Here is a 13,589-nt window from a genome sequence, read left to right as displayed (position 1 = left end):
TCTCTTTCACAACTATATTTATTTTTAACTTTTCATAGAGTGGAAGACGAAATGTTGATTTGGATTTAGCGTCATCTCATAGGAAGAGAGGTAAGTCCGAAGAACATATTAAGTATCTGGTCAGAGGAAGTAGCTGTTTTTATGTTTGATATATTTAGATATGGTTGACATTGAAATATTATTGCAATTATCAAGGGTTTGTGAGGGGGGTGGGGCGGGAAAGGAGGGGAAAAATGGGCTGATACCAAGGGCTCAAGTAGAAAGCACATGTTTTGAGAATGATAAGGGCAACAAGTATACAAATGTGCTTGACACTATGGATGGATGGATGGATAGATTGTGATGAGTTATATGATCACCCAACAAAATTTTAAATATATATATATTATTGCAAAATGTTAATTTAGAATTACTTTATCATTAAAAGGAAGACTTTCCTTGGTGCATTCTTTTATAATCTAGGAATATCAATGATTTAATAATAATTTCTGTTTCTTGTTATGTTTTTGACTTTTTAAAAACACTTGGGAAACACTAAAACAGTGCATTCCACTACAGAAGGTTCGGTGCACAATTTGCCATAACTTTTTAGTTCACTGATAGAGTCGCTATAGTTTACATTAGTTCAAATGGCATTGCAAGGAGACTGTCTTTCACTCTAACCACCTCCACCTCCACAGACACACACACACACACACACACACACAAATAGTTGCTTTAGAGTTACTTGTTCTTTTTTACTTTTCTTCTTCCTTGGCCTCTTGAGATAAACCATGTGAGTGAGTAACTGATGAATGATTGCTCTCCCATCGCCACCCCCTCTTTTGGAATCATTTTAGAGTGTCCCTAGGGATTAAGGCATTTTGTTAGGAGCCTAATGGATCACATTCTTAGATGTCCAGATAGAAGGAAAGGACAGGTTTTATTTGGTATACATCAAGGATACCTGAAAATTCTCCAGAGTGCTATTCTGTCTAACTGGCCCTTTGCTAAGTTTACCTTGGCTGTGGTTATGAAATGTGGAATGTGAACAGTTGCCCGTGGCAGCAGCTTTCCACATGCCTGTGAGGCGGTCGGCGGTGGGGTGGGCTGTATATCCACAGTGGAAATTGGAAGAAAACGCTCAAGCTTCACTAGAGTTAAATTTAGCAGCAGTTTCATTATTTATTTATAATACAGAGAATAGTTTTTCTGAAACAGTAAGAATGATAAGGGCTAGAGCTGGTACTTTCTATATTGGAAGGTTTTTTGAGGATGTAACATCATACTGTTCTATTTCTAAAAATATGACAAGGTATGTATGATTTTTAAACATGTGATATAGTATAATGCAAAATATACCTTTTTATGTTTTAATTATTTGAAAATATATTATAATTCAGGTTTCATAATTGGCCAGAGTATACTTTTCCTTAACCATTGGAATTAAATATCTAGTTATGTCACATTGCTATGATTTCAGTATGTATTAGTAAGTGCATATCATTTGATGGTAGAGAGATGATGAGACTTACTGAGTTACATAAGGAATCCAAACTATAATACAAGAGCTTCCTACTATAACAACTGTATTGATATTTATAAGTGGTAATCTTTTGACTAAAATTATTATTTCTCTAAGCTCTTTCTCATGCATATAGGAATATCAATTTTAAATTCAACCTATGTTTACCAAGCCTGTGGCAAGTGATATCTTTGCAAGAAAATAGTTAGTAGTATTTTTTATCTTTGAACCTTTAGTAACGTGGAATTAGGGTGGAATTATTAAGGGGGGGTGGAGTGAGTCAGGGCTTCAAAAATTTTGTGGATTTTCCAGAACGTTTTTGAAGCCTCACAAAATGAATTTTAAACAAGTATTAAATTATCTTATAAGTCGATGTGGACTTTGTGTAGTTTTGTGTCTAAATAGATATTAATAAATTAAGCCATTAACTCACATTTTGTTTTTAGATAAACTGTTTTCTTTAAAAAGCTCAAGACAAAAAAAGCTCAAGACAGTACTGAAACCTATTAAGTTACTATTAATTTAACTTTATCTTATCGAAATCAGAAAAATTGTAGAGAGTACACAATGAGTAAAGCCTCTTTTTTAAAAGCTATCCATTTAGGAAGTGATAATAGTGATGCAAACTAGTGCTACACATTTTCATGATACCATGTAATGTGATATCAATTTGTTCTGATAATCATTCCATTTTAATGATCTTAGGGAAAAATTTTACTGATGATTTTTTACCTAGAAACTGGTAACAAGAGTTTTTTGATTAGGAGAGTTTTTATTTTAGGAAGGACACAAAAGTGAAAAATTGCTTTTCAATCTTATAAATCCTTTACTCTGAATTCTAAACAATAAAAATACCAGCTTTTATTCGGTTTTTGCTTTACTGGATTTCTCCTGAAAAAGAAGATTACCATTGAAAATACTTTTAAGATAATTACATTGTAACAGAATTTTTAGAAAGTGACATAGAATGACTACCCTCTGACCACACGGTCTTTTTTTTTTTTCCTTCCTTATTTTGCTCTTCAAATACGGTCAAACAAACTCTGAATTTTCCCCTTAATGTCAATATAGGCCATATTTCATAAACCATAATATGCTGATCTTCAGTTGGGTAGATGAACTCGCCAGTTTGAAAACTGTTTGGGATCACTTGGTGTTCTGAATCTGACCTGATCCAGGAAAGACAAGCAAATGTCCAGCCAAGTGAGAATTCTGTTAAATTAAACACCCTGCTGTTGAATTGATTGCAACCCATCCTGCAGGGCAGGGTAGAGCTGCCCCTGTGGGTTTCCCAATCTGTAACTCCTATGGGAATAGAAAGTTGAATCTTTCTTCCCTGGAGTGGTTGGTGGTTTCGAACTGCTCATCTCGCAGTTAATGACTCACTATACCACCAGGGCTCCTGTGTGCATGTTAGTACCTCTTTTCAATGTTTGAAGAAGAAATGTTAGTTCCCCCCCCCCCGCTATTTCTTAACTTTCCCATAGCCAACTGCATTTGTTAATCTTGATGGTTCTGAGTTTCTAAAATCCTATTGAGCAATAGAAGAGAGAGACTGTTTAATTATATTCTTTTCATTTAAATTAAATGGGTATATGACAGGTAGTGGTTGTATATCTATTTTCACCTGTTCTAATGCCTCCAAAGAGCCCTCCCTCAGAGGGCCTGCTCCCTGTAATTGTACTGTTTGGAGTTGAGGGTACAAGGATTCAAGCTGTTCAACCATGATTGCTCCTCCTCCTCTCACTCCTGTTAGTGTTTCCACAGTAGTTGATCAATCTCTGGGTGCAAGGATGTGAAGGTGGGAAGGGGCAGAGCATTGTGAACAAATATATTCAGCTTAGTCTCCTTGATAAACTTTTCAGAGGCATCAAAGCTAAAATGTAAAACCAAAAATACATCATACTTTCAAAAAGCCAGATGAAACAAATATTGCTTCTGCTTATCTCCTAGGAGGTAATAATGAAATATGCACTTGTTAAGTAAACTGTTTATTCCAAGCATTGTTCTATGTATTCAATAATATTAACTCACTTAATCCCTTAAAATAGCCCATCAAAATTCTTGATACAACCCATAAAAGTATTTCATAGTTTCAGGTAAAAGATTTGCTGTATTAATTCTGTAGAACTAGGCTTATTCTTCACAGATGAAATACCTTTTGCAGATATGATTGATTTCCATTTTCATGTATGGCTAAAGCTGATGGCTGATAGAGTGAAAAATGTTGAGACTATCAAGGCAACAATTTAAGAATTAACATCAGGGATCTTATTAGTTACACTTCTGTATGTTTTGTTTTGTTTTTCCCCCTAGGTTTTCATATGTCGTGTTAGGGTTTTATTGATAAAATTATGCTGGAAATGTGTCAGCACTTGTCTCATGATATAAAAATGTATGTGTGAAATGCTGTTTTATTTATGCATTTCAAATTGGATTATATAAAGAAAGAAGAACAAATGTAAATGTTGTCTCCTGTATCAAATTTCTCCTTTTGTCTTCTGGTTCTTGTGTGGTAGTGTATTTACTCCTATTTGGCCAGTTGAGCCCCAGAAAAAAGAAGAGCTTCAAGCAAGTACATGATGGCATGTTTAATTTTTTTCCCCTTTTAGCTTGCCTACATATTTTATGGTTTATAAAGTATGTATTGCAGCTCTGCCATGTTCATTTAGAAAGTTCCATTTCTGAGCCAAGTTGTAAGGACAAGTAAACAATCCGAAAATGTTATTGTCAGACATTATGTTTTGTTTTCTTTACATAGTAGATGGATCTGAATTAAGCATTAAATGAGAATTAGACTTAGTCTCAATTATACTATAGAAACTTTTTATATGCTATTTCAGACATTATGTCTCATATCCAGATAAAACAGTACAAAACAAACCAGTTATAGATGCATATATGGATTTTTAATTTGCATCCCTTTATCTTCCATTTCCATGCTATAAATTTTTGTGTTTCAAAGTATTTTGATGTTACATTGAATTCTTGGGTTTAAACTTTTTTTTTTTACTCATTCATTTTCATGCTTTCAGATAGTGTTTTTCCTATGCTTTCTTAACATTTTATTCAAAGGGAATTTTATTTGGACCATGTAATAAATTAAATCCACTGAATCAGAGGCTGGCAAACTTAATGGACCAGTGGGCTAAATCTGGCCTGTGTAAATAAGGGTTTATGTTAATAAAATTTTATTGAAACACAGCCATGCTCATTTGTTTATGTGTTATCTCTGGCTGATTTCACACTACAACAGCAGGGTGGAGTAGTTGTGATAATGACGGTATATCTTGCAAAGCCTAAAACATTTCTTATCTAGCCTGTTACAGAAAGTTTGCTAATCTCCCGCTTCAACTGTGGAAATGTATTATGTGGGTTTGGTCATCTACTCCATAGACTCTTTTGGAGTGCACAGAAGCTCTCAGTGATTGCATCTTTGTATCAGCCGGCATTTAAGATTCCCATGGATCAGGAATTTTTTAGTTGATTAATAGGAATATGTAAGACTGCCTCCTTGGAAATTAAAGATTTGTCTTATTAAGTTAGTAGGTCCAGTTCTCTTGAACTTTCACTTCCTCAATTGAAGAAATTTGATTATATTATCTTTAATGTCTCTTTTCTGTCTGTGGCTCTAACACTAGTTTAATTACATATTTTTCATTTTCAAAAGTAATTTACAAGGATTGGAAAATAGAAGAAAATTTTATTCTGTATTAAGAAAACAAGCTCAATACAAGAAATCAAAGAATATTTCTAATTAAAGGGCAAATCCAGATGCTAAATTTAGGGTGCTTAAAGAAATGGAAAAATAATCTGTTTTTTTTAATATTAAAAACAGCTTTACTTTCTAAATACCATTTCGGTTTAATACATTATACATCTGTGGCGTTCTTTAAATTTTTACTGTTTCTATTTACTTGAAAAAGACTCAGCTTTACAAATTGGGGGAATTTTTGTATTGATTTTTGGTTGTTGCTCACTGAAACTGAAAATTCAGAATTTTTTATCTTTAAAATATATTTTAAGATAAGCAAGGCAGATAAACCGTATATTTCTTTTTTAAACCATATATTTCTAAGTTATTCTACTAGAATGCACATAAATTGTTTCATAGTTGCTTTTTAATAATAGATACCTATTGTGAATTACTATGGCTGATTTCAAAGTCCTGGGGTTTCTTTCACTGACACCAGTGTAATAATTCAAAAATAAGATCATACATTTAATATTGTGTTGGTTTGTTTTTCTCTGTGAGCATTAATTGGTGTTTAAGTAGCTTCTTTGCAAATATTTTACACCGAGCTATCTAACAAATAGCTTTTGCTATGCATATTTTATTGGTTTCCTTAAAAGACATTCCCAATAGGAAATGTGATGTATTCACATGATAGGATATTATTCAGTGGTCAATATAAATGAACTATGATTATAGCAGTAATATAGATGAATGTTAATAATCTATATTGAATGAAAAAAGTGCTTTAAAAGATTATGTAATGTATAGTTTTATTTAGAAAGTTGGAAACAACTGAAATTAATCATTTTCATCTTAAGGAAACATATACAATAAAGTCATATAACATAAGCAAGGGAATGAAAAACCCACGTTTAGGATAATGATGAGCTTAGCTAGGAGGAGCTGGCTAGAGGAAGAGTAGACAGTTTCTAGTTCTCATATTCACAGACAAATATGTAAACATAGTGGCAGACCATCCATGAACCAATTGTGAGAGTGTTCCATGAACTAAGGATTGTGATTCGCCCAGTTCATGTACTTGAGATCAGTTAAATTTAAAAACACAAGCTGTACAAGAATTGAACATGACTATATTTTATCAAAGCTAATGTTGACAAATGAGGTGGACAGTTGTTTTGTGCTCAGGCAGGCTAACATTTTTTGTTGTCTGGGAAATTCCCAGTGTGGCTCCACCTGACAGTTCAGTAGCGAGAGTCGTTTCACACAGTGAACTCTGAGAACTGGAACGCAGTGGGCTTCCCTTGTGTCCCCAGGCCAGCACGTTTCCACCCTTGACAGGGTGCAGCCTTACCACGTTTCCACCCCTTCCTTCCTGTTAGTGGGAAATATATGAGTTTCCTTTCTCTCACAGGTTCCCACCTTACTACATTTTAAGGTAGTAAATCTGATAGATTTGTTTGTGAAACTGTGCTTCCTCTATGTAGGAGTTTTGAGATCTGTAATAAACATGCCCATGACACAGTCATTCCTTGTTATTAATGAAAGAGTCATATATGTATCTCCTTTTGGTCTAAGTTTACTTGCCCTTCTATATTCATTTGCTTAATTTTAATTTTTTGGTAATGTTTCATTGCAGACATGTAGACACATGGTCTTAACCTTTGCAAATGATGATGTTCAGTCAGGTGAATGCCTTCCGTATGAGTAGGTTGTACCCTCAGCGTCCTAAATACTTGGTTCCTTCCTTTTACTCATACGTGACCGTCTGGGGAGATCTGCAGAGCATTGTCAGCAAGCATCTTGAGAGCAGCTTCTGCCTTTCTTTTTCTGTGGCAGCCTGTTGCTAAAGCGCTTGTACAAACACTGGTACATCAAATAGGGCTTTTCCTTTATTTCTCTACATTGCTCTAGTTTTATTTGTTGGGTTGTTATTTTTTACAAAAGCATTTTGCTCCGATTCACTTAATGCATGCATGTAGCCAAACATGAGTATTCATTTCTCCCAGTTGGTGTGGTAGCAGTGCTCAGCTCTCACCCAGTTTTAGAATGTTTGCTCTCCTTGACTGCCATTGATGCGTGCTTGTTCTCTTTGTATGTAGGTCCTATGCAGAGTCCATTGGAATCCTTGAGTGACTCTTGGGCTCACCTAAAACATAGCAGAGACTGGTTGTCCAACTCTTATTCCTTTGAATCTGATTTTGATCTTACTAAGTCTTTGGGAGTTCACACTTTGATTGAAAACATTGTAAGCTTTGTGAGTGGAGACGTGGGGAATGCCCCAGGTTTTAAAGAGCCAGAAGAAAGTATGTCTACAAGCCCCCAGGCCTCCATCATTGCCATGGAACAGCAGCAGTTAAGGGCAGAGGTGAGACTTTATATTTGCTCCATGGGAGGGACTATGGAAACCTACATGAAACCATAGACTGTACAGCTTAAACAAATACAGTAAATACTCATGTATAAGCCAAGTTTTTCAGCATCTTTTTCATGAAGTCTGTGCGGTAAAATTAGGTGCCTTGGCTGATATTTGGCTTGGCTTATACTCAAGTATACACGGTAAGGTTAACATCACTGGTGCTAAGATATGTTAGCAGGTGCTCCTGATAATGTGTGATGAAGACCCTCACTTCTGAGATATTTGTCCCAAGAACAAAACTCTAATCATTGGGACAAATGAGAAATAGTCTACAAAATACATGAACAGCTTTTCAAATGTGTAAAGCTAATGAAAAGGAAAGACAGATATTATTCACCAACTTGGGACATGACAGCTAAAGGCAATGTGGAATCCTGCAGTAGTCCCTGGGGGTGGGGTGGGGGTGGGAAAGGGACACTATGGGAAACTAGTGAAATGCAATTAAAATCTTTGCTTCAGTTAATACTGTGAGCAATGTTAATCCCTTAGACTTTATTACTATACAATGGTTTTATGAGATATTGACATTAGGGGAAGTTAAGGAAACGGCATATGAGCACACTGAATGGTCTTCACAACTCTTCTGTAATTTTAACATTAATTCAAAGTAAAACGTCAGAAGGATGGGTTGATGAATTGCAGTGGTACCTAGTGTCCTAGGGAAACTTGTGTCAGAAGTTTCAAAAACCACCAAGAAGCACATCCTTTAATCCTGGAGTACTCATTCGATGTACCTTTATTGTACATCAAGGGAGCACATATCTCCTCATGAGCTTCATCGTGGTAACCCTGGAAGTCACCGCGTTTTGTACATGGTAGAAAACTCAGGATATTACATGCCTTTCCCAAGGCTACATAGTACATGAAAGAGTTTGGTCTTGAAGCCAGGTCTCCTACATAGAATTCTACTTACTTTCCCTTGGTATAATGTAGCCACTTTTATACTAAATATTTTGCTTATAGAGTTTGTAGATATATTTTGATAAAAGTCCATCAAAATAGTTTAATGAGTTTGTCTTAAAATCAAATAGATTCTTAGGAAATATCAGAAATGCCTGTGTGCTAAGCAGTAATTCATATTAGCATAGTTTCATTGTGTCTGCATTCAGTGAACTCTGAAAGATTTTCCTTTTACTCTTTTTTCAAGCTTCGATTAGAGGCGCTTCACCAGATCCTTGTCCTGTTGTCTGGGATGGAGGAAAAAGGTAGCATCCCTCTGGCAGGAAGCAGGTCGGGCTCAGGCTTCCAGTCGTGTGCACTGCTCACATCCGTGAGGCTGCAGTTTCTAGCCGGGTGCTTTGGGTTAGGCACTGTCGGGCATGCAGGAGCCAAAGGAGAGAGTGGCCGATTGCATCACTATCAGGTAGGTGACAGAGCTGTCTTATGAGGGTGATATCTAGCAGGATGTTCATATTCAGATTTTCACTTACTTTTTACAAAGCCAGTGTATAATTCTTGTTAGTGTTTAAGATTTTTAAAAAGTAGACTTTTATAGTACTGTTTTAGGCTATCTTATTGGTTTCGTTACCTAATTAGTGTATTGGGACTGGGTGAGCTATGGAACTGTTATACTTTTAGATTCTTTGCTGGGTCAGTTTTATTAACCCTTAGTAAAACTGATTACAGATAAATATATAAGTTGTGATAGGGGTTTTAGTTCGGGAGGATGAATTTTAAGTGTTTACACTTTTATTCTGATCATTTTACCTAGTTTGTCTGATTCTGACAATATATTTTTTTAAATGCTGTGTTTATATTGTCCTATGTCTTCTACTAGAGAGGGCAGTTTAGTTTGTGAGGTAGGAGAGAGATATACAATTAAGAATTATCATCACAAGGTGCCGAGGGATTCAATTATCAGGCATCAAAGAACAGAAAATCACATCATTGTATGCTCACCTCCTCAATACGATCACTGCAGACAAATAGGTGCATAAGCAAATGTGGTGAAGAAAGCTGATGGTGCCCAGCTATCAAAAGATATAGCATCTGGGGTCTTAAATGCTTGAAGGTAAACAAGCGGCCATCTAGCTCAGAAGCAACAAAGCCCACATGGAAGAAGCACACCAGCCTGCGTGATCACGAGGTGTCAATGGGATCAGGTATCAGACATCAAAGAACAAAAAAAAATCATATTGTGAATGAGGGGGAGTGCAGAGTGGGGACCCAAGACCCATCTGTATGCAGCTGGACATCCCTTTACAGAAGGGTCATGGGGAGGAGACAAGCCAGTCAGGGTGTGGTGTAGCAATGATGAAACATACAACTTTCCTCTAGTTCCTAAATGCTTCCTCCCCCTCCACTGTCATGATCCCAATTCTACCTTACAAATCTGGCTGGACCAGAGGATGTACACTGGTGCAGATAGGAACTGGAAACACAGGGAATCCAGGACAGATGATCCCTTCAGGACCAGTGCCAAGAGTGGCGATACCAGGAGGGTGGAGGGAGGGTGTGGTGGAAAGGGGAACCGATTACAAGGATCTACATATGACCTCTGTGGGGGATGGACAACAGAAAAGTGGGTGAAGGGAGACATCGGACAGTGTAAGATATGACAAAATAATAGTTTTAAATTATCAAGGGTTCATGAGGGTGGGGGGAGCAGGGAGGGAGGGGTGGAATGAGGAGCTGATGTCAAGGGCTTAAGTGGAGAGCAAATGTTTTGAGAATGATGAGGGCAGCAAATGTACAAATGTGGTTTACAAAGTGGATATATGTATGGATTTTGGTAAGAGTTGTATGAGCCCCCTAATAAAATGATTTAAAAAAAAAGAGTCATCAAGCATTTGAAAATGATGAAGCACATAACTGTCCTCTACTTCTTTAATAGTTTCTCCCCTTACTATTATGGTTTTTATTTGTTTTACTTCATTAATCATGTTAGTCTTGGGAATGTTCTTTTGTATAATTTAGTTTGATACATGAAAGTCAAGATGGATAACTTCAGAAACAGCAGCAAGCGTAATGGTTCCCTCAGGGAATGGGCGGCAGGGCTGTGGGAGTGGGTGGGGAAGGGAAAAAGGGAGCAGCTAATAGCACTGATGACCACGGGAGGGGCTCGAACAGCAGGGGTGTGTCTAAATGGATATACTGAGTGGTGCAAGATGCAGCAAAAAACAACAGGGGATCATGGGGGGATAGAGAAGGGGAGGGAGGGGGTCAAAGGGAGCTGTTATCAAGGAGTTCAACAAGAAAGAAAAGGTTTGAAACTGACTGGTAGCAATTTTACAATACTGTGATTGAACTATGGAATGTTATGATATCTGTCAAAGCCCCGCAAAAAAAGATAAAGAATAACAATTACAAAAACCCTTTTCCATACTGAAATACGGTATAATTAAAAACCCATGAAAGGACTCCATCATATACTAGGTATAAGATGCTAATACTTTTGGGGGAGGCAAGTAGCTTATTGTTGCACATAGAAAAAGTGAATCTTTATGTGTAATTTAGGATGGGATCCGAGCAGCTAAAAGAAATATTCAGCTTGAAATCCAGGTGGCTGTGCATAAGATTTATCAACAGCTGTCCGCTACCCTGGAGAGAGCCCTACAAGCAAACAAGCATCATATTGGTGAGGAGCTGCCCTGCAAGTACAAAATAGGGGTCCCATTGGGCTGTGGCACTCTCTGCCTTGTATTAAACATGCATAGATAAGGTTATGGATAAAGCATATGCGAGGGCGCACCCCCCAAAATACAGAACCTTTTCCCCAAAGCTATGTGTTTAATTTTTTTTTTTTTTTTACAAAACAACCTTATCAGCTTCAAAATACTCTCTATTACGCTTAATACCTTTGTCAAAGCTGTGATTCCATTCTTGGAAACGTTTTTCAAACTCATCTGTTTGGAGGACTGACAGCACCTGCCTCATTTTTTTGGCCACTTCTTCTGTGTTGTCAAATTGTTGTCCCTTCATATCCCTCTGCGTTCGTGGAAACAAGAAGAATTTGCACGGAGCGAGGTCAGGTGTGTAGGGTGCGTGGGGAAAGAGAGACATGCTGGGTTTTGCCAAAACCTGGCACACTGAGATGCTGTGTGAGCAGGTGCACTGTCGTGGTGTCCAAACCAGCCTGCTGTCTGCCACAAATCAGGCCTTTTTTTATTACACACAGTTATGTAATCTTTTCAGATCCTCTAAATAGAAAGCTTAATTAGCAATCTGACCTGGTAGAACAAACTCCAAATGCATCATGAGTCTACATTTCCATCTGTTTGGGTAGTTGACAGATGTCCAGAATGAAGTTTGTCATCAGTTGACATTTCACCTTTTTTGAAATGAGAGAACCACTCACAGGCTTGAGTTTTTCCATAGCATTGCCCTTGTAAGCTGTGTTTAACATCACAACAGTTTCTTCGGCATTTTTCCCGAGCAGGAAACAAAATTTCACAGTGTTCTCTTAAATCGACCATCACAAAAAACAAGGTTCGAGTGAAACTGCTTTTATGAAAACATTCACTGTGCCCAGAGAGAACTGTCTCGGGCTATGACACCACTGGGTGCACGAATGCAGAAGGAGATGCAAGAGGCTCATCTAACGGGAAAATGCTTTCTTTGAAAGCTCTGCCCAGCAGAGGTTTTTTCTGTTTTTTTTTGGGGGGGGTGCCCCATCATATATTTGAAAATGTGCTGGCAATTCATATTAGTCGTGTTTCGGATAAATGTTTATTTTTGTAAATGCTTTATCTCCATCGGACAACATTCTCGGCTCCCTCTCTCTTGTTTCAGAAGCCCAGCAGCGTCTGCTTTTGGTTACAGTTTTCGCCTTGAGTGTCCATTACCAGCCAGTGGATGTTTCTCTGGCCATTTCCACCGGCCTCTTAAATGTCTTGTCGCAGCTCTGTGGCACTGACACCATGCTAGGGCAGCCTCTGCAGTTGTTGCCAAAGACAGGCATTTCCCAGCTCAGCACAGCTTTGCAAGTGGCCAGTACGAGACTGCTCCAGATCCTAGCCATCACGACGGGGTGAGCATCGTCGGTGTCTTGGTAGAACTCGATGGGACCTGTTGTCTTTACCTTTCCGTCATCAAGCTCCACTTCCCACGATTCTCTCCCTTCCTGTGCGTCACAGAACATTTCCCTCGGCATCCCTGCAACTTACTCTGTCCTTCTTGTTTCACTTAGGACCTATGCTGATAAGCTGAGCCCCAAAGTAGTTCAGTCCTTGTTGGATCTGCTGTGTAGTCAGTTGAAGAATTTATTGTCTCAGGCTGGTGTACTGCTTATGGCCTCTTTTGGAGAAGGGGAAGAAGAGGGAGAAGAGGAGGATGAAAAAAAAGTCGACACTAGTGGAGAAATTGAGAAGCGAGATTTTAGAGGTACCATGAAACTTACTTCTGCTGTTATTTACACCTCCGTTGTGCACTCATCAGTACAATGGAGGCCTATTTCCATTATGAGGAGTTTTTAATAGCCTGTTGGTTTTCAAGCCTTTTTTCTCTCCACATATGTATGGTTTAAATGAGCTTCTGACCCTGCCTCCAGATTTTTGAAAGAACCTCCTAACCTTGATGTCTTGCCTCGGGGGCCTACCGCATCGGTGCCTGATTTCCCTAGAGCAGTGGTTCTCAGCCTGTTAGTCGTGACCCCTTTGGGGGTTGAACCACCCTTTTACAGGTCACAGGTGTCACCCAATTCATCACAGTAGCAAAATGACAGTGATGCAGTAGCAACGAAAATCATTTTATGGTTGGGGGGTCACCACAAACATGAGGAACTGTATTCAAGGGTCGTGACATTAGTAAGGTTGAGAACCACTGGCTTAGAGGAAGGTCAAATGTTTTCTTAGCATGGGATCTTGATAAAGCTATCGGTGACCACAGTCCTGGCCTAAATGTTTCCCCAGGACCAGGGGTTTTGATTTGGAGGAACGGGGTTATAATAAAGATGCTGGGCATTTCCCTGGGTGGCTCTGCTTCCTAGTCACTCATTCTCGACTATATTTGGCCGTCATAAATGTTGCTTGCAG

General features: G+C 38.1%; 1 protein-coding gene across 6 annotated transcripts in view; it reads left to right on the top strand.

The window, feature by feature from the left end:
- The window catches only part of HERC1 (HECT and RLD domain containing E3 ubiquitin protein ligase family member 1), a 196,610-nt gene that overhangs the window by 96,700 nt on the left and 86,321 nt on the right, over positions 1-13,589 (top strand). For all 6 annotated transcript variants that reach the window (XM_075531186.1, XM_075531189.1, XM_075531188.1 and 3 more), the window contains exons 25-30: positions 39-90; positions 7,301-7,566; positions 8,765-8,980; positions 11,074-11,194; positions 12,349-12,586; positions 12,746-12,939. In XM_075531186.1, the coding sequence (XP_075387301.1) occupies positions 39-90; positions 7,301-7,566; positions 8,765-8,980; positions 11,074-11,194; positions 12,349-12,586; positions 12,746-12,939 (1,087 nt within the window). The remainder of the gene's footprint in view (positions 1-38; positions 91-7,300; positions 7,567-8,764; positions 8,981-11,073; positions 11,195-12,348; positions 12,587-12,745; positions 12,940-13,589) is intronic.

Source organism: Tenrec ecaudatus, chromosome 14, assembly GCF_050624435.1.
Source record: "Tenrec ecaudatus isolate mTenEca1 chromosome 14, mTenEca1.hap1, whole genome shotgun sequence".
Taxonomy (NCBI): Eukaryota; Metazoa; Chordata; class Mammalia; order Afrosoricida; family Tenrecidae; genus Tenrec; species Tenrec ecaudatus.
The sequence above is the reverse complement of the archived record's forward strand: the minus strand, read 5'-3'. Positions and strand labels throughout refer to the sequence as shown.